Consider the following 22264-nt stretch of genomic DNA (forward strand, 5'->3'; position numbering starts at 1 on the left):
CAGTACCCCAGAATATTCATTTAACTGGCAAGGTGAGTTGCTCTATAACTGTCATACAATGAGAGACTTGTTACCTATTAGGGGGTATTTGAAAAGGGCTAGGGATATGTATTGTTACTTGAGTTACATTCCTAGATTTGTCGATATATAATGTCATAAGACATCCAATAGTTGAGGAATGTTTAGGGAGAGCATTTTACATGGAGTACTGAGGGCGCCTAAGCTGTATCTTGCCTGTGCTGTGTACTAGTTATCTAAAATTCGTCTCTCCTCTTTGAGTAGATATGATGCTGCCTCTGCTGCCGGCAGCACCCTAAGTAAGACTGCATGTGTAAAAGTAGAGATGAGGAAACTAGGAGGGACTTGTGTTATACAGACATTAAGCATTTAATAAGTATGAGCTCAGGTAAAGATAAGGATACATGTGCTCCAGCTAGAGTGTTGTTAATACTCTAGGGTAAATATTGCTCACCTATCAAAAGGTGTTCTAGGGTTGCTCGAAATAGGTAAATTCAGTTAGTATAGATGTATAATATGTTAGACACTTGAGACCTCTATAAAACATGTATATAGTAGGATAGGAACCTTAATGAAAAAAAGAGAAAAATAAAAACAACATTTTCCAGGGTGACCAAATATTAACCAGAACAATCCAAAAACATATTTAAGAGTAACTCTACCAATGTTAGTAGACATAGATTGGGAGGCGGAAAAAAGTTCCTGAAAATGGCAAGGATTCAAAAGGATAAGTAGAGGGAACTGGTTAAACTGAAAATTACTTGTTCTGATATGGTGATTTTTAACCCACTCCAAATTTGTAGGCAGCTGCACAATGTGGAATATTTGAGTTCACACTGTCCTCATGCTGTATAGGAACCCATTGCAGTAATAGTGGTGACGTAACTATGTTCACAATGAGGCAATAGATTGGCCTCCATTTATCTTCAGAGTGAATTGGATACCGTGATGGAAGTTCCACTTGGCTTCTCCGGACTCCTACAAGGGAAAAGGTAGGGGGTCTTTTTAAGGTCTTTGCGATGTAGAGCGTTCTTAGGCTGACTGGCTGATACTTACTTGACACTGTAACTCTGTTTTTTAATGTGAGACAGATCAAGTGTGGTGTAAGCCGTTTTGTAATCTGTGGTGACGTCTTTTCAACTTGTAAGGTAGTCACTCCCTGGCAAAGAGGGAGCTCTATAAATCTGGTGCTGCAGCTCATACTGTAGTGGCCGAGAGAGCCTTTTGGGCATGCTCCAAAATTGAAAGTAGACTCCGTTTGAAATCCATAAAGTGTTCATCTAAGTGTTGTAGGATAATATCTTCCTGAGTGTCTAGTGACTCCATAGCTTTGCGGAATAAAGATGAAAATGACTTGTAAGCAGCTATCAGAGATAAGTAAGGGGTCTGACGTCTGTTGCTGTTAATGTCCAGTATTTTTATCCATTCCTGAGCCCTGAGCTGATGTAATAAGGAAAGTCTATAAATGTCCAGTCTCGAAGCTTAAGTAATTGAGGTGAACTTGCCTGAGGTTTGCGAGAAAGCGGACCAACGAGTTTTCCTTCCCTAGGAAAGAACAATGGATTGGTAAGGGCGGCTCAATTTTTCTCCAGATCAGGGCCGTGTCATATAGGAGCGTTGCGTCTTAACTCCCATCTATAAGATCCGTTTAATTTCACTGTCTCCTAGATCTCAGATGTTTCCAGCTGAAATGTTAAAGCTCTAATATAAAGTATTGAGTTTGCAAGAAAAAAAGCATTATATTGTGAATATGAGTGGGAGCTACTGAAAACTATGTCTGCTCACTTCAACGGCTAGCTCTGCCCCCCTTGACATTTTATTTTATTTTTTTTAACACTACATTTGTACTTTCTATCACAGCCCTACAAGGAGGAGGAGGCCTTTACAGGAAGTTTTATCTTAGCATGATGTCATAAAACTTCTAGGTTAGTGAATAGACTATATAACAGGGAGTCAGATTTGCTCGTGCCCAGAACTGACTGAATAAAAACTGAGGTTTTGAAAATCCTCTGCTCCTAATACACTGGGGGAAGGGGCTACACTGAGAATTTCTAAGTGCTCATTTTGAAAGAAAACAAGTAAGTTATTTGCTGTTTTTACACAATCTTTTTTTTTTATATTTACTTTGCTTTAACATATTTGTTTTTACCAAAAAAGCACTGTTTAACATCCCTTTAAGAAACATTGGGCCGATTTATCAAGTTTCGCGCGGACATGATCATCTGCCTGACATCGATAAATGCCGGCAGCATACGGTGTCGGCATTTATCATTGCACAAGCATTTTGTGTGAAATGCTTGTGCAATGCCGCCCCCTGCACATTCGCGATCAGGGTGATTGCTGTCCGCCACCTAAGAGGTGACAGATGAGTTAAAGGGACAGTAAACACCAGAATTTTTGTTGTTTAAAAAGATAGATAATCCATTTATTACCCATTCCCCAGTTTTGCAAAACCAACACAGTTATAATGATATACTTTTTACCTCTGTGATTACCTTGTAGCTAAGCCTCTGCAAACTGCCCCCTTATTTCAGTTCTTTTGACAGACCTGCATTTTTAGCCAATCAGTGCTGACTCCTTGAAGCTTCATGTGCCTGAGCTCAATGTTATCTATATGAAACACATGAACTAACGCCCTCTAGTTGTGAAAAACTGTCAAAATGCTTTCAGATTAGAGGCGGCCTTCAAGGTCTTAGAAATTAGCATATGAACCTCCTAGGTTTAGCTTTCAACTAAGAATACTAAGAGAACAAAGCAAAATTGGTAATAAAAGTAAATTGGAAAGTTGTTTAAAATTACATGCCCTATTTAAATCATGAAAGTTTTTTTTTTTATGTGACTGTCCCTTTAAGGAGCAGCGGTCTTACAACCGCTGTTTCTTAACTTTTGTTTCCGGTAAGCCTGAAGGCTCGCGCGGAAACTGATGCATTTGCAGAATGGTAAATTGGCCCCTTCGTATCATTAGGGAAGCTTGATTGACAGAAGAATTTCCACTGCAGGAAATGAGGAAGAGGAGGTTTTATTCAGATTTAAAGGAACATTAAACACTAGGTACTACAAGACATTTCTGTTGTTCAGCCAAGTCTATACATTTTAAAAACAAATTAACACCTTCTTTGCAGGAATTGCCCTGATGCGCTCTTTGGTATAGCCGCCGCCCTAGCAGGGGGTGTCAATCATCCTGATCGTATCTGAATGGGATGATTGCAGTCCGCCACCTCAGGGGTGGCGGACGAGTTAAGGAGCAGTGGTCTTATGATCGCTGCTTCTTAACTTAAGTTTCCGGCGAGCTGAAAACATCGGGGGTAGATTGCAGCATCCGCTGCTTGGCAAATCTACCCCAAGAGGCCCATTTATCAAGCTCCAAATGGAGCTTAAAGGATTACTTTCTGTTATAATTTTTAAGCTAAACAACTAACATATTAAAGTTAATAAACATTAATTAAAACCTACTGACCTATATTTTCTCCAAAACAAAGTTTCATAAAGTTCTAAAAGTGATATCTTTTATTCGCCAATGATGTCACGTTATCCTGCCCACTATTTTCAGCACTGAGTGTTCAAAATACTTAAACCAATAACTTTGTGTTTAAAGCGCCATTTTGGAACCTAGGTATTGTAAAGGGATTGGTACAGAGCAAAGGATACCCACGGAGTGGGTTTGGAAAACAATTAAATTTGCAGACAAGATTTCTGATATACGGTAGAGATATGTTAATGAAATGCTATTGAGAAAAAGCGTATTTGGGGTAGTTAGTTAGTAACAGGCATAGAAAATATTTACTTACAGTGGCCCTTTAAGGGCCCGTGTTTCTGACCGCTGCTCTATAACCCTGTCCGCCTGCTCTGAGCAGACGGACAGGAATCGCCACAATTCAATCCGATCGAGTACAATCGGGTTGATTGACACCTCCCTGCTGGCTGCGAGTCTGCAGGGGGCGGCGTTGCACCAGCAGCTCTTGTGAGCTGCTGGTGCAATGCTGAATACGGAGAGCGTATTGCTCTCCACATTCAGCGATGTCTGTCGGACCTGATCCGCACATTTTATAAATAGGCCTCCATGTCTTAACATTTTTAAAACAAATTAACATCCCTTTTACTGCAATTATTTTTCAAAGACCAAACTCCTCCCACAATTTGCCTTATTTGGAGGAGCCAATCTGAGCTTTAGTCCACAGAGAACAAGGCTAAAGTTAGTGCAGCTGTGAAAAATTTGGTTTGGTTTTAAATTAAACAAATACTGAATATTCTTAGAACATTTACATTCTTTTTTGATAAACAAATATAAATGTTTCAAAGCTACAGGTGAAAAAGATCACCTGTAGCTTTATACTTACCTTTAGTGCGCTGGAGAGTTGCGCTAGCCCGGTCATCTTAACAGTGCCCCGACTCCTATTAGCACCCCGGGGCTCTGCGAAGAAGAGGACCGGTTCAGAGCGGCTCTACAGAGCACAAAAGTTATGTATTTAACCATTTAAAGGAAACTAATGAATACTGATGAATTTTGTCAGTATTTATTTGTCTCTTTAAATTTTCAGGGTGCAGTCTATCGGGTATTTGTTACATGGAAACAAAACAAATGCATATGTCTAATAAAATGTTTTGTTTTGCAGTTGTTATCTGATAAAGCCAATTTGGTACAAATATGTAGCAGGGTTAGCCTTAAGAGGTCAGCAGGGTGCATTCCAAGTTCTGAGAATTATAAATTGCTCAGTTTTCAGAGATACATTACATAAAAAGGGGGCAATTTTTTTATTTTATTTTTATTATGCATAACTAATTTTTTTTAAATCTCAAGGTGTTTAGCTTACTGTCCTTTTCAACATGAATGAATTAAATAAATAAATAATACAAAAACATGCTCTAACTTGTTAGACTATGTCGTTTTTGCATTACTCATTCTAGCTAACTATGGGGTTGTTATTGTTTGATTATTATCTGCATATTAATGGCTGCCACTTTAACATTGATAAAAAATGTAACATTAATAAAAATTAGCAAAATTAATAACTCAACAAGCTCAAATTCCACTATACTAATAACGTCCCTGTTCAAATCCCTTAAAGAAACATACACACATATCTGTATGGACACAACAGGTTAAGTGCACACATGTCATCTATAAGCATCACTACACAGTATTAAAAAAAGATCAATCAAGATATAGGGGCCGATTAATCATTGCGTCAATCTCAACGCATTCGCTGGAGTCAATATGCTCGCCAGACATCACCAGTCATCGCTGCCGCAAATCTACATACAACGGCCTTATTTATTAAAACGTCTGTCAAAAACACGAATGCCAAGTACGGCGTGATGAGCATCGGACTGTTGATAAATAAGAAGCATCGATATCGATATATTTATACCATTTCATTACTGTCCATGAAAAAGCCCATTTCTCTAAAGCTAATCTATTGTTTTTCATCTGTTAATGTACAAGAAATAGCTAGATTTATACCTGAACAAACAATAATATCTCATAGAAAGTTATTTTTCTATTTATTTGTTATACAAAAAATCTGATATATGATATTCTCACATAAATTAATGTGTATCTGTATTTCTATTAATCATGATATGCCTATCTCATGTTTTTTTTCAAATGATTATTAATGCTAGAATTTGTACATATATCTTTGCACATACTATGCATGTATATATATATATATATATATATATATATATATATATTTTATGTCAGAAATATTTTGCAAACATATTTACATGTCCCTAAATTCCTTTTTTTGTTCTAAACAATGTTGTCTTTCATATGTGTTTATTTACATCAAGAATCATTGTGAATATAGCATGTAATTAGAGTATCATACAGTATGTATTTATTTGCAATCAATGGATTTTTTAAGAGCTGGGACAGTTTTCTCTCTGCACCTGTGTAACCCTTCCTGATTGCAGTCTAGTTTAAAACACCACTCAACACAGATGACATTTCTTAATGAAAATGAAATTCAAGAGAAGGATAAACACGATTCTGAATAAAAATAGATCTAGCCATAAGAAGAGACTAAATTCAGTGTCATAAAGATTTATATGAGCAAGTACAATTTTGAAGGCAATGAATGTATAGGGCAGTATAAAACTAAAACAAAGGAAATTCCGGTAAAAATTAGGCTAATTAATTCATACGTAACAACTTTTTAACACTTTACTATTTTAAAACTGACTGAGAATTGAAGCCTTATGTATTTCACAGGGTTAAGTTCTCCCTAGTGCCATAATGGATCGTGGCTGTTTCCCTTGGTGATGTCAGAGTGCAGAGAGTTAATGGGAAATCCTGAGAAAGCAGACAATCAATTAAGAGCTCATCCATCTACATATTTATGGGAGCTCAGGATTTTTTTCGCCTTTGCAGAGACTACACGTGCAGTCAGGAGCCAATGTGCACGCCAAAGCTGCCAATGAGATCTATAGCTAAGTTTGTGCTGAAGGCAGATGGGGGGGACCTCCAGGGCCCAGTCACAGTCGTGAACCTCTGCATCCCCAGTAGTTACGCCCCTGCCATTGGCTGCCAATAACAAACAAAGGACCTGATGATAAAAACTCACATTTTTGGGGGCTTTTATTAAGCATTTTTCGCAATGTTTGTGTTTCTCCTTCATAAACCCTACAAAGCTAGATAAACAGCTCTAAAGCTTATATTTACTGTTATACAATTCTTTGAGGCACTAGTCATAGTACTGACGAGACCTCATAGATCATCTCACCAGAGCGGAGAGCTATAGATCATTTGCCCCAAAGTGAACTGATTTAGTTCTTATTGTATCTCTCCCATATAGTCATATAGAAAAAAATATACACAGTGTATATATTTTGTTTTATAAATCACAAATTACTACTAATCATAAATACATGTAATATGATGCTGTCTGGCCAATTAATAATGTTAAAGGGACACTGAACCCACATTTTTTCTTTTGTGATTCAGATAGAGCATGCAATTTTAAGCAACTTTCTAATTTACTCCTATTATCAAATTTTCTTCATTCTCTTGGTATCTTTATTTGAAAAGCAAAAATGTAAGTTTAGATGCCGGATCATTTTTGGTGAACAACCTGGTTTGTTCTTGCTTATTAGTGGATAAATTCATCCACCAATAAAAAAGTGCTGTCCAGAGTCTGAACCAAAAAAACCTTAGATGCCTTCTTTTTCAAATCAAGATAGCAAAAGAACAAAGAAAAATTGATAATAGGAGTAAATTACAAAGTTGCGTAAAATTGCATGCTCTATCTAAATTGTGAAATAAAAAATATGGGTTCAGTGTCCCTTTAAGTTGGTTATTATATCAGTCAAAAATGATGACCTAATTATCTTAAAACTGAAGACAGTATTTCTAAGAAACATAGTAACAAAACTGCAAGATTTTTGAAGGATTTAGAATAGCTTAAAAGGCCACGTAGGACTTCAACATAACATGTAAGGTTTGTATCCTTTTAATTAAAATTTCAAACTTGTTCTTTTAAACAAATAATAGAAATCATTGAGCTTTTATTCTATTATTTATATTATCTTAAGAAAAAAATTATAATACTTTTAAAATAATGAACTTATAATTAAAATGTGTTTTTATTAAAAAAAAAAAGAAAAACAAAACTATTTTAATCCAACCAGATTTTTCCTCACAATCCGCTGTATGCCAGCTGTTAGTAACCACTTTGTGCTGAGGGGATACGTAGGTCCGCGACTTATCAAATGCATACAACAAACTACTTAAAGGGCCATAATAAAAAGCCTCTTACTCCTTGATTATAATATCTCTTTGTAACAAAATACGTTAGATGCTTTTAAAAAAAAAAAAACTAAATGCTTTTATGTAATAAAAACTAACCTGAATATATGAAAAATAGTCCCTTTCACAGCTTTTTAGGACAATGTTTTTTTTATATATATGTAATCTTTTTTTGTACATAGCTTTATTCTTTTGTATTTGGTCGCTGAATTTGAGCTCTCACTAGGCTGCCTACAATGACAAAGACACTTTTGTATCTTTGTATCCAATTTTTGCTTCTGCTTCAAGGAATCCGTAACTGGGTTATGATCATACGAGAAAGAAATAGAAACGTGTATGCAGAGAAAGGATGAAAACAAACAGAAAACAATAAAAGGCCTTGAAAACAAGACAGTTCTGCGTCGATAATTACATAACATAGGATTTATAGGTAAAATAAGCACTCTTCGGGGCATATTTATCAAGCTCTGTATGGAGCTTGATGCCCCGTGTTTCCGGCGAGCGTTCAGGCTCGCCGAAAACTGAAGTTATAAAGCAGCGGTCTAAAGACCGCTGCTCCATAACCTGTCCGCCTGCTCTGAGGCGGCGGACAGAAATCGCCAGAAATCGACCCGATCGAATACGATCGGGTTGCTTGACACCCCCTGCGAATCTGCAGGGGGCGGTATTGCACCAGCAGTTCACAAGAACTGCTGATGCAATGATAAATGCCGAGAGCGTATGCTGTCGGCATTTATCGATGTGCAGCGGACATGATCCGCTATATCAATAATAAATAGGCCCCTTCATTCCTACATAATAATGAGCATGTTTTGAATAACGGCATCTCATTCCATACCATCAAAATTTCAGTGCAAAACATTTTAATTTAAAAGACAAGCCTGGTTTTGAACTGGTACAAATTAGTAAACAATATAACAGAGACATATAGTTATCCTTTTAACGCCGTTATGCCGTTCTATTCCGTCATATTTAGACTGGGCTTTAAAGCCGTTATGACGGAATAGAACGTCATAACAAACGGCTGTCCTGAAGCCTTCTGTGCTTCAAGGACTTGATCGCGGTCTGGAGGGCGTTCCTAGGGTTGTAGGGACGCCCCCCAGATGCGATCCAATAATTGAAATCTCACGATCGTATGCACGATCGCGTAGTTTCAATTTGTCTACATCGGAACAGGTGTTCCGATGTAGGCACTTTAACCCTGTCACGAAAGGGTTAAATACCCCAAAGAACTAATAAACAACTATAAAGGAACAGCTGGATTGCTGTATCGTCTCAAAGTTTTTCACAGAGCTTCAGAGAAGCAAAAGATACACGAGCAAAGCAAAAAGCAAAATATGTCAGTGAATAAATTCTGTATTAATGATGTCTAATAAGTCCAAATTCAGATGAGTTTTTTAATGTAATATTTTGGCCTCCATTTATTAACAAGGGGGCAGACATGATTCCTAGCCATGAATACTTTCTGTGCGAGGTAGGGCACTGCTTGCATTTATTATTGCACAATCATGTGCTTGTGCAACCCCTCCTCCTCCTACTTTCACATAGCCATTGGCACCAGAGCAGGGGTTGCCAATCACCTATGACAGATCAGTCCTATATAATTTAACTCTGACACCTCTGAAGTAGTCTAAAGACTATTGTCTCTTAACTTGCCGTTGCAGACTTATATCTGTGCACCACAAGGGCTCTGAAGTTGTATTTAAAGCTTCATAAATCAATCCCTTAATGTCAAATCACATATAACATTAAACATTTTATATTATTCTAGGTAATTTTATCATTAAAATGTTTAAACATCAATCAGAAACACACATTCCGATGATCATATGTAATGAGTATATATTTCAAACTCAATAAGTCAATATTGTTAACTTGGGGTATGAGGAACTTTGCATGATAATTCTACTTGATTTGAATGGGGACAATATTTTATTTGAATGGAAAACAAGTGACCTTAAAGTGATTGTCAATACTAGCGTTTGTGAAATGCTAGGATTGACCATTGGAACAAATAAAGGGGGTTTTCATTCATGAAGTATAAAATACTTAATGCAGAAATCATTTCAAGCGTTCGATGCACTGAGCTGCTCAAGTAGCCTACGGCAGGATGCTTTTCGCTAAGAGGAGACGTCTCCACCTCTTAGTAAATAGCCATGCAGGGAATCCGGCGCCACATGGCGCCAATATGGATTTTCCTATTGGCTAAGAGGTAAAAAGTCACCTCTCAAGCAAACAGCGTTCTGCCGTTGGCTACCTGAGCTCAGAGCGTTGAACGCTTAAAACAAATAAAGTCCCCTTTATTAGTTCCAATAGTCAACCCTAGCGTTTCACAAATGCTAGGATTGACAATCACTTTAAGACTAGAAAAATTAAATCTCATCCTTTAGAAACGGCAAACAACAGCTTCATTCAGTCATGTCTGTACAGTAGTATTGAGTGCTGAGTACAATGCTGACATTTGTGAATGTAAATCGCTTTCTAAACTACTTGGGATAAAAGGGAATGCGGAGATAACTTTTATATACGGCAAAGATGTACTGATGCAGCCGAACAAAATGTAAGGTTACTAAACTTCCAAATATTTTAGATTATGGAAAAATAATCTACAATAATTGCCTAGAGCTAGATATAGATATTGCTTCGTCAACTTTTAAAAAAACTAGGATTAAAATACTTTCAATCTCAAGGGCATGAACATATTTTATAATGATCAAATACTAGAAACACTTCCACCCACCTGCTAGAATATTCAACAGTAAAACATTTTGTACTCACTTCCCAATGGTATTTGGTAGTGCTACAAGTTGATTGTCATCTACTTTCAAAGTAGTAAGTTTTTTCAACAAACCTGGAATGAGAAAATAATAGTTTAAAATGACATTATAATGCAAATATTACAAATTGTAAATAAAATAAATTTTGTGTGTGTTTATATATATATATATATATATATATATATATATATATATATATACTGTATATATATATACACATTATATATAGTACAGTATACTGTTGAAATAAGCACTCACTGGTCTTTAGCTGTCTGTGACAAACAAACTCTTTAATTTGTGACGTTTTGGGACAAAACACAGTCCCTTCCTCTGACCGTGTTTTGTCCTGAAACATCACAAATTTAAGAGTTTGTTTGTCACAGACGGCTAAAGACCAGTGAGTGCTTATTTCAACAGTATACTAGAATTTTTTGATAGCACCCTGGCGGATGTGGACTGTTGGTGAGAGTGCATTCACCTAAATTACGTATATATATATATATATATACTGTATATATACGTATACCTACACACACACACACACACACATACAGTATATATATATATATATATATATATATATATATATATGGTGGTATTAGAAGAGAAAAGGATGATTCAGCGCTAGGTGTCCCCCCCGAGAGGAATATAATTTGTAATGTAATAGGATGAACTGGCTGCCCCTATACCTGAAATAAGGGCAATTGTAGGGTCCCCACCCTGCACTGTCCTATTTCAAATGTTAGAGAGAACTATTGTTAGGAAGAGTGGTATTAGGGCGCACTGTTTATGAAATTAGTAGCCAATATATTACTAATAGTGGTATCAGAGTAATAGGTGTAGAGTGAAAATCAAAATATTGTTTAAAATAAATTGCTCTATATGATATATCTAGTATGAGTATTTGTACCAGCGGCGTTTGAAACAGTTGTGTCAAAACATATTTGCAAGTTATGTATTTGAGTAGGATGGTGTACCAATCAGATCAATTAGATATCCTGAATAGTTTCCCTTTCTATTACAGATGTAATTTATTCAAAGGAGTCTAAGACCCTTCTCTATTTCTTCCTTACTGCACCACGCATCATACTTGTTCCTCATTTCCTTCTTCAGGGTATTTACAGGGAGTGCAGAATTATTAGGCAAATGAGTATTTTGACCACATCATCCTCTTTATGCATGTTGTCTTACTCCAAGTTGTATAGGCTCGAAAGCCTACTACCAATTAAACATATTAGGTGATGTGCATCTCTGTAATGAGAAGGGGTGTGGTCTAATGACATCAACACCCTATATCAGGTGTGCATAATTATTAGGCAACTTCCTTTCCTTTGGCAAAATGGGTCAAAAGAAGGACTTGACAGGCTCAGAAAAGTCAAAAATAGTGAGATATCTTGCAGAGGGATGCAGCACTCTTAAAATTGCAAAGCTTCTGAAGCGTGATCATCGAACAATCAAGCGTTTCATTCAAAATAGTCAACAGGGTCGCAAGAAGCGTGTGGAAAAACCAAGGCGCAAAATAACTGCCCATGAACTGAGAAAAGTCAAGCGTGCAGCTGCCAAGATGCCACTTGCCACCAGTTTGGCCATATTTCAGAGCTGCAACATCACTGGAGTGCCCAAAAGCACAAGGTGTGCAATACTCAGAGACATGGCCAAGGTAAGAAAGGCTGAAAGACGACCACCACTGAACAAGACACACAAGCTGAAACGTCAAGACTGGGCCAAGAAATATCTCAAGACTGATTTTTCTAAGGTTTTATGGACTGATGAAATGAGAGTGAGTCTTGATGGGCCAGATGGATGGGCCCGTGGCTGGATTGATAAAAGGGCAGAGAGCTCCAGTCTGACTCAGACGCCAGCAAGGTGGAGGTGGAGTACTGGTTTGGGCTGGTATCATCAAAGATGAGCTTGTGGGGCCTTTTCGGGTTGAGGATGGAGTCAAGCTCAACTCCCAGTCCTACTGCCAGTTTCTGGAAGACACCTTCTTCAAGCAGTGGTACAGGAAGAAGTCTGCATCCTTCAAGAAAAACATGATTTTCATGCAGGACAATGCTCCATCACACGCGTCCAAGTACTCCACAGCGTGGCTGGCAAGAAAGGGTATAAAAGAAGAAAATCTAATTACATGGCCTCCTTGTTCACCTGATCTGAACCCCATTGAGAACCTGTGGTCCATCATCAAATGTGAGATTTACAAGGAGGGAAAACAGTACACCTCTCTGAACAGTGTCTGGGAGGCTGTGGTTGCTGCTGCACGCAATGTTGATGGTGAACAGATCAAAACACTGACAGAATCCATGGATGGCAGGCTTTTGAGTGTCCTTGCAAAGAAAGGTGGCTATATTGGTCACTGATTTGTTTTTGTTTTGTTTTTGAATGTCAGAAATGTATATTTGTGAATGTTGAGATGTTATATTGGTTTCACTGGTAAAAATAAATAATTGAAATGGGTATATATTTGTTTTTTGTTAAGTTGCCTAATAATTATGCACAGTAATAGTCACCTGCACACACAGATATCCCCCTAAAATAGCTAAAACTAAAAACAAACTAAAAACTACTTCCAAAACTATTCAGCTTTGATATTAATTAGTTTTTTGGGTTCACTGAGAACATGGTTGTTGTTCAATAATAAAATTAATCCTCAAAAATACAACTTGCCTAATAATTCTGCACTCCCTGTAGTTTCTCTTTTCTTTTCCTCCCATCTTGCAAGATCCCAGAATCTCTCAGACTCATCTGACTTTTCCTAGTGTTGTGCTCCCCCATCTGGATTTAAACGCTTATGGAAAATGCAGCTTCATACCTGCTGAGGGAATAACTAAGCAAATTCAAAAGGAGGGAGAAAGAAATCTCTACCATACTAAGGAAGCAGGAAAGCAGTGTTTCTAACAACACCAAATAGGCAGAGAAGCAGCGTTTCCAGATTGCTGGGGGACAACTGTATTTATTAAAGACGCTTCCCACTTACCTCATAGGATTGAGGTCACATCTAGTAAATGGGCATTTATTTACAGCATAAGGATCAGATATAAAACTACAATTTATTCTACATTGTTTATTCTACATAATCTACTTGAACTTTGGGACTACAAAAAGCTGTGAACTTTGTGTATTTTATGATGTCATATTAAGTGAATTTCTAGTACCTTCATCTGTAATAGAAAGGGAAACTATTTTCCTTTCAGGATATTTAATTGATCTGATTGGTACACCATCCTACTCAAATACATAACTTGCAAATATGTTTTGACACAACTGTTTCAAACGCCGCTGGTACAAATACTCATACTAGATATATCATATAGAACAATTTATTTTAAACAATATTTTGATTTTCACTCTACACCTATTACTCTGATACCACTATTAGTAATATATTGGCTACTAATTTCATGAACAGTGCGCCCTAATACCACTCTTCCTAACAATATATATATACATACACAGACAGACTTTTGTGATTTAACTTAGTACTGTTTCAGCACCCTGGTATTTATTACTCTTTAATTTTTTTCTAAGAGCACCAAATGTATGTATATATATATATAATAATTATTAGAAATGCACAGCAGTGTGTTGTAAATATAATTAGAGGCATGTTTACAATCTACTTACATTTCCAATAAAATGTTTTGCATTTGTATTTAGCGTATACTCTGAACCATAGTTTTACACAAATTGGCAAACATTTTCCCTGTAGGGACCAGGAACTTGGGGACTAAGTCAAGGAAGCTCATAGATGGAAGCACAGTTGTTCAACGGGTGGGGTTATAGTGGTTGTTGGTGGATTCTTTAGTGTTTAGTGAAGCATGGGCTCATGGTACAAAGCATGGCTCGGAAGATGGGAGTGTGGCTAGGTTGCAGGGATAGGCACAGACAAAGGCTGTGGCGGACATTTTCCAAAGTACAGACCTTAATAAAGGACACCAAGTTACATTTCAAATTAAAAACATTATTTTATAGTGCTTGGTGTTATTATACTGATGCAGATACCACTGATTCTATAACCAGCCCTCCTCTGGCTATACCCATGTGCCAGTGTCACTACTGTGTCATTATATAGCGCTGGGTGTTATTATACAGATACACATCCAGTATTTCACTCAGGCTTTAGTTATTCCATAACTTATCACCAATTATCGCTAGCAGTCTCTTGACAAACCACTAACTTTATTCACACTACATATTTTTTATTATTCCTATTATTCAATCAAAACATATACTAAGGTTGTGGCGGACACTGCAAGGGCTAGTCACGGACACCAGTGTCCGTGTACGGACACCTTGCCTATCCCTGCTTAGGTTGGCAGGTGGTGTGCCTAGCTGTGAGGAGACAGGGTCTATTGTCATCATCCTCCTTGGTTTAACCGGCGCATTGGGGATGTAAAAGTAAAATACTTTTTACTCCATGTAAACAGCTGATGTCACAAGACATCAATAGCATCATGCATAGGATACAAATATACAAATATGCACGCAGGGCCTCCTATAGCCATAAAAGCAGTGAGCCATATATACATTAAAAATATATTGCTGTAGCAGAGATGTCTTTTAGAGTCAAATATTTTAGAAGATTTGAATAACAATAGAACAGACTTTTATAATACAATATACAATTAGAATAGAAGATTACAATAGAACAAAACATTTTTGCAAACCCAAATAAATTGCAAAAATGTCTCTAATCATATTTGAGATGAACTGTACATTTCAAATACAACACTTATATCTTCTTACAATCACTTTACTGCTAATTATAAACTTAAATATTAAACGTTTTACCAATGTTTAGCCCCAAAACAGAGCTAAATGTTAATATTCAAATAGTATCAAGCTGTTTTTTCTGCATATGTGGCAGACAAGTCTGATTAGAAAATAAAGCTTATTCAACAAGGGAACACCTCAAACTGTAAAAATTTTCTCATTTATAGAACATAGTAATGCAGCTTAATACAATACTATTTCTTTTGGGAAATGTTTAATGACTGTATAAAGAAGAAATAATCTAAACAAGAATAATACAGGAAAGTAAAATGATGTTATAAATAACATTTATGATTGGAAATATAATGCACATATTTTACACCATCTCTATCAGTTCAATACTTAGATTTGATCTATTATCTCTTTATCTCTCTATCAATTATCTATCTATCTATCTATCTATCTATCTTTCTATCTATCTATCTATCTATCTATCTATCTATCTGATCATCTATCTATCTATCTATCTATCTATCTATCTATCTATTTATCTATCTATCTGATCATCTATCTATCTATCTATATATCATCTATTTATCTATCTATATATCTATCTATCTGATCATCTATGTCTGTCTATCTATCTATCTATCTATCTATCTATCTATCTATCTATCTATTCATCTATCAATAGATCAATCAATCAATCAATCAATCAACCAATCAATCAGTTAGTCAGTCAGTCTGTCTGTCTGTCTGTCTGTCTATCTATCTATCTATCTATCTATCTATCTATCTATCTATCTATCTATCTATCTATCTATATGTTCAATAAAGTGATGTAATCCAGCCTTGGTTGAAATAAGCTCCTTTGTTTGTAAAGATGTACAGGGGGTCTTGCAATTCATTTGTCCATCGTCCCCTGTCTAATCCTGCTATAGTGTTACTAATGACTGATGTTAGGCACTAAATGCTGTATTTTAGTCATACATAGTTGGATGTTCTTTTAACATTGAAAGATTTTTTTAATTGTTCAAATACTATAATGTAAGATTTGTATTCATATTGTCTATATTAGCTTTTCCCATTGGAAATAACAGTAATGAATTTGAATCCAATATTCATCCGAACCAAATGCCTGCATGGACGAAATTCAACTGAACTAAAAATTTGAAAAAATCCAAAATTAATCTTTTGAATGAACCACATTCTTTGCCCATGCACATGTCTAAATAATACTGCTGCCATTCAGGGGCCCATTTATCAAGCGATCCGGTGGAGCTTGAAGGGCTGTGTTTCTAGCGAGCCTGAAGGCTCGCCAGAAACACCAGTTATGAAGCAGCGGCCTAAAGACCACTGCTCCATAACCTGTCTGCCTGCTCTGAGGCGGCGGACAGACATTGCGGGAAATCAACCCGATCAAATACGATCAGGTTGATTGACACCTCCTGCTAGTTTCCGATTGGCTGCGAATCTGCAGGGGGCGGCGTTGCACCAGCAATTCACAAGAGCTGCTGGTGCAATGCCGAATGCGGAGAGTGTATTGCTCTCCGCATTCAGCGATGTCTGTCGGACATGGTTCGCTGATTGGATCATGTCGGACAGACATTTTTTAAATAGGCCCCATAGTGTTTAAGTTATATGTAGACTTCTGTGCTTACCTAGGTATGCTCTTCAACAAATGGTACCAACATAACAAAGTACATTTGATAATAAAAGATAATTGAAAAGTTTTATTTTAAAAATTGTACACTCTATCTGAATTATAATCGTTTATCTTTGACTTTCAAGCCCAACACGTGTTGTAATAGCTGTTTTTGCTGAAAGGTGAGTAATAATTGGAACTCAGTTATGGATCGTAAGTTTTATGTTGTTGGCTTTCTGTGGTCTTTGAGCAATTACAGAGACAGCCTTTCAATGAAAATAAAATATCAGATACTATACAAGAAATTTCAGGTTTTAACTTTGATACCTTTGCAGAGCTTTATAAATAATTCATTGTTATTGAGTACTACTACAGTAACATGGCGAAGAAGAGGTGTTGCTCTCGAAACACGCCATGAGGAGAGTCTGGCCGTCGAGAGCTACGAGCATAACTGCAGCTCATGTCAGAGCAAGTATTATGTTGCAATTGGGTTCTTGGTTTTGAAATATATTAGTATTTTTGTATTTTTTATGTAGAATGAGTATAATAATTTTTATAGGATATTAGAATATTTTCAATTATATTGTCCATATTGATGTGTTTTTTTTAATTAAAGTTCTGTTTCCTTTTTTTTAATTACAGTAACAGGGTTACTATTCACCATACTATTGTTTTTCCTCCTATCCCTGTAGCTCTCTTTAAAGCTGTTCTCTTGTTTTAACCCATTATAGAAGCCAGTTGATAAAGCTCTGCAAATTTATACTGGCTGCCGCCATCTTGTAGCGTATTATGGCATCTGTGACAGAGGCACTTTCACAGACCAGTGACGTTACTGGCTTTTTGCCAGCTGTACCTTTCCCTTTAGATTAGCTTGAACAAAAGATTTTTTTTACACACTTTAAAAGTTACATAATTAATATAAAAAATCCCTAAGGAATAATAAATAGAAATCCAGCCACTTCAAAAATCTACAGCTATGTAGACTAAGCAATATCACTGATCTGTACTTAAAGGGCCACTGTAAGTAAATATTTTCTATGCCTGTTACTAACTAACTACCCCAAATACGCTTTTTATCAATAGCATTTCATTAACATATCTCTACCGTATATCAGAAATCTTGTATGCAAATTTAATTGTTTTCCAAACCCACTTCGTGGGTATCCTTTGCTCTGTACCAATCCGTTTACAATACCTAGGTTTCAAAATGGCGCTTTAAACACAAAGTTATTGGTTTAAGTATTTTGAACACTCAGTGCTGAAAATAGTGGGCAGGATAACGTGACATCATCAGCGAATAAAAGATATAACTTTTAGAACGTTATGAAACTTCGTTTTGGAGAAAATATAGGTCAGTAGGTTTTAATTAATGTTTATTAACTTTAATATGTCAGTTGTTTAGCTTACAAATTATAACAGAAAGTAATCCTTTAATGTAGTTGTCTATTTAAACAATGTAAAGTGAGAAAAAAAACAAATTTCCTATAGGGTATTTTCATTGCTGTAAAGCAATTTGTGCTATTTTGGTTGCAAAAGACAAATTAAAAAATAAAAATAACCAAGTCAGCTATTCTGAAAAGGCAAGTCAGTTGCAGCTGACTTCTCAAAAGTCAAGAATTTCAAGTTTAATCTACCAATATTCTATATTTGGAACTTAATCTAACTATAGCAAGCCTCAGGTGTGAAGGACAGGGAAAGCTAATTATGGGTCAGATTACGAGTGAAGCGTTAGTTTGCAGTCGCGTTTGAGTGTTAAAACCGCTAGAAGTTATTTTTTGGTGCTCAGAGATTTGCACTTGTATTACGATTTAAAAGTAAAAAGTTGCGCTCTCGCATTCGCAAAGTCGCCGTAACAAATTGCATTCCTCCATAGGGGCATATTTATCAAGCTCCGAATGGAGCTTGATGCCCCGTGTTTCTGGCGAGCCTGCAGGCTCGCCAGAAACAGCAGTTATGAAGCAGCGGTCACAAAGACCGCTGCTCCATAACCTGTCCGCCTGCTCAGAGCAGGCGGACAGACATCGCCTGATATCAACCCGATCGAGTGCGATTGGGTTGATTGACACCCCCCTGCTGGCGGCCCATTGGCCGTGAGTCTGCAGGGGGCGGCGTTGCACCAGCAGCGTATTGCTCGCCGTATTCAGCGAGGTCTGGCGGACCTGATCCGCACTGTCGGATCAGGTCCGCTAGACTCTGATATATTGGGGCCATAGACTTCAATGGAGCTGAAAAAGTAAAAAAAAACAACCCACCAACAAGTTCAGCATAAATGATCACGGTTACTTAAAAGTGCAAAATAAGATATTGCATATTTAATAGACCAATAATTATCTAATAGATTTCGATGCAAATATACATTTATACCTATATGTATATATATATATATATATATATATATATATATATACATGACTATATATAGGTATAGATATATACATATATAAATAGGAATATCTATTTCAAAATACTTAGAACATATTCCCCCATGTGAAGGACTTTGGAATGTGAAATATTTACAATAAATATAACACATTATTAAATATGAATATAGCATAACTATGATTTTTCGTGTTTCCATCTACTTGACTGCAAATAGCTCCAATGCACATACATATATATATATATATATATATATATATATATATATATACATATGTATTGTGTATTTGCAAATATGTGTATATGTCTGTAAATACATAAATACATATGAACACACATATATACACATGTATATACATATACATATTTAGACATGTATATGAAATGTATCTCTATGTTAAAGACCTTTACAGTCCTTTTAGTTCTAACACCTGAGACCTAATTTCTTTTTCTTTTTTTAAAAATAATTTTTACGAGATAGTGTTATTATAATGGGTATAACTGTACTTTTAATGTATTTTTGATGTGTTTTGTGCAGCTTTTGTTGTCTTGTGTAACAGTTAACCAGAGCTCTGAGGTCATCGTAATCATTCTAGCGTAGATAGTGATTTTGCGCATGTGTTTGCATTTACTTTCAACTTGTAATATGAGCAGAATTTACTTGCATTTAAACAAACTTGCTTGCAAACAATAGCGCTCCACTCGTAATCGAGCCCGATATGAATTATTTAAATGAAAAAAACAAACAAAAAAACATACATACAATTGTAGTAGATAAACTATATTTAAATGCAAGTATTAAATTAAAAAACAATAGTAGTACAGTAAATTTATTTTAATATTTTACATTTAAAATGAAGAATGTATCAAACATTAAATAAAATCATTTGAAATTATTTTTTTAAAATTATATTAGGGTTTAGTCATATTATTTTAATTACATTTATAATTTAATAATATATTAAGAATTTAAGATTATTCTTGTAATGTTAAATACGCTATTATTGCATTTGAATTTAACATATGTATTCGGTTTCAGCTGTGACAGGCTACTAAGTTGATTTAGCAGTCATTTTCAAAGAGCTTTGCAAAAGTCCAGATTTTTTAGATATTGGTAAACGGAAATTAGAATACAAAACTAACATGCTCAAATTTGGATACATCCACTGAGCCAGTCAGCAGCGCCAATCACACAATTGCTACATGGGATTCAGGAAATATACAAGGCTATCATAATAAGAATGATCGCTGCACCTATTGGCAGACTAGATGACCTCTTCACAATTGTAGTTAAAAACAGTATTTCTACAATAGTGAGTCTCATTTTATCACTTTCCATGTATACTATGCTTATATTTTAGAGTTGAGGTCATACTATTGACTGATCAAACATCTATAAATAGATACATTTTACATATCAAATTAACTTTATGGTTCATGCAGCATAAACTCATAACACAGTAATGTACATATACAAATAACTAAAAAAATCTAATAAAATGTAAAACTGATTCCACCAACAGATTCACCTACTTACACCTATAAATACGCTCTGTTAAAACATTTACAGTATAATAGTTTTTTAATAATTCAACTGACAAATAAGCCAGATACAATTAGTCAGATGGAACCTAATGAAGAAAGAAAAAGAGGCGCCACATAGGGTAATATTGCCTGGAGAACCAAACAGATCTGATATGTGTAACGAGGCCCCTAAGGGTGGCTACTCACAAGACGTAAAGGCACAACCAGAGTGCCTAGTAGAACCATACGGGACCCACAGAGTCGCCCGTAAGACTCACACAAGCGTCCGGAGCGTTGTACGTGATGTCATGTAACAGAGCAGTTCAATCAGATGTGTAGTAAAGCCAAACAAACGCCAGTGCAGCACAGGAAATCGACAATCAGGCAGGGAGTCGGTGTTGGCCTGCTCCAGTTTGACTCTACCTTCGACCTACACGAGCGCACCTCTTTGGGACCCCGGTGTCCAAGTACTTTCTACCTCTTTAGATACAATTATGCCTATATTACAAGTGGATAAATATTAGCCCTATAGTGCGTTAACATTGCGTAAGCTCAATTAAAAGGCCAAAGTTATTTTTTTATGTTTCGAGTGACAGCCTAGGGTGTGCTAACACCTACACTTGCCACCACTTTGCATGTCCGCCCCCTTGTTTAGAAAATATCGACAGACCGATGGACTGCGAGGCTGATGAGGCCAGAAAGGTAGTGTCTTGTGTGTCTGTTGATGCTTTGACTATTGGGGCCTTAGGGATAGAATAAGAGTGAGTCAATTTGAAGAGAAAGGTGGACATAAATAGAGCACTCAAGGAGAATAATTGCTGTTAGTTTATCAATAACAAGTGTTAGGCAGGAAGGTTGCCAAGAGGTTATACATTGTGATTAAAACTTAACATTTATTAATGTATACAATTAAAGGGACAGTTCACCCAAAAACTTTCTCCCCTTTAAATTATTCCCAGTGATCCTTTTTACCTGATAGAGTGTATTAAATTGGTTGCAAGTAGCTCCTTTACTAATATTTCAGCATTTGAAATAGCTGATTTAGCTTGTGGTTTCCCAACCTATACTGAAAGTTTTGATACTGGCGTATACGCTATTGACAAGCCTAAGTAAACACAGCCAGTGGGATGCTGGATAGTTAAGTAATAAAATGATAATTTTCCTTTGTTCTCTCTATGTATTGAGCTTTGGTGTTCCAGACAAATAAAAGACAAGGAAGCAAGTCTGTGTACATAAAAGTGATAACATAATGAGATCTGATATTACCTGAAGCTCAACCCATTGTAATAGGCTGTGGTTTCAAAGCACTAAACCAGCTACTTCAGATACACAAATAAACCAGAAAATTTCTCAAATATTTTATACTCTGCAGCTGGTATAACAAGTCATTTAAAATACATTTATGGAAAAACAATTTTACAGTGTACTGTCCCTTTAACAGTGTAGTGGATGTATAAAACTTAG

The 22264-nt window shown here is 36.2% G+C and overlaps 1 protein-coding gene across 1 annotated transcript in view; it reads right to left on the bottom strand.

Annotated features, from left to right (window-relative positions):
* The window catches only part of LRRC7 (leucine rich repeat containing 7), a 518594-nt gene that overhangs the window by 294853 nt on the left and 201477 nt on the right, over positions 1-22264 (bottom strand). The window contains exon 9 of the mRNA XM_053693367.1: positions 10544-10616. Within this exon, the coding sequence (XP_053549342.1) occupies positions 10544-10616 (73 nt within the window). The remainder of the gene's footprint in view (positions 1-10543; positions 10617-22264) is intronic.

This window comes from Bombina bombina, chromosome 10, assembly GCF_027579735.1.
Source record: "Bombina bombina isolate aBomBom1 chromosome 10, aBomBom1.pri, whole genome shotgun sequence".
Lineage (NCBI taxonomy): Eukaryota > Metazoa > Chordata > Amphibia > Anura > Bombinatoridae > Bombina > Bombina bombina.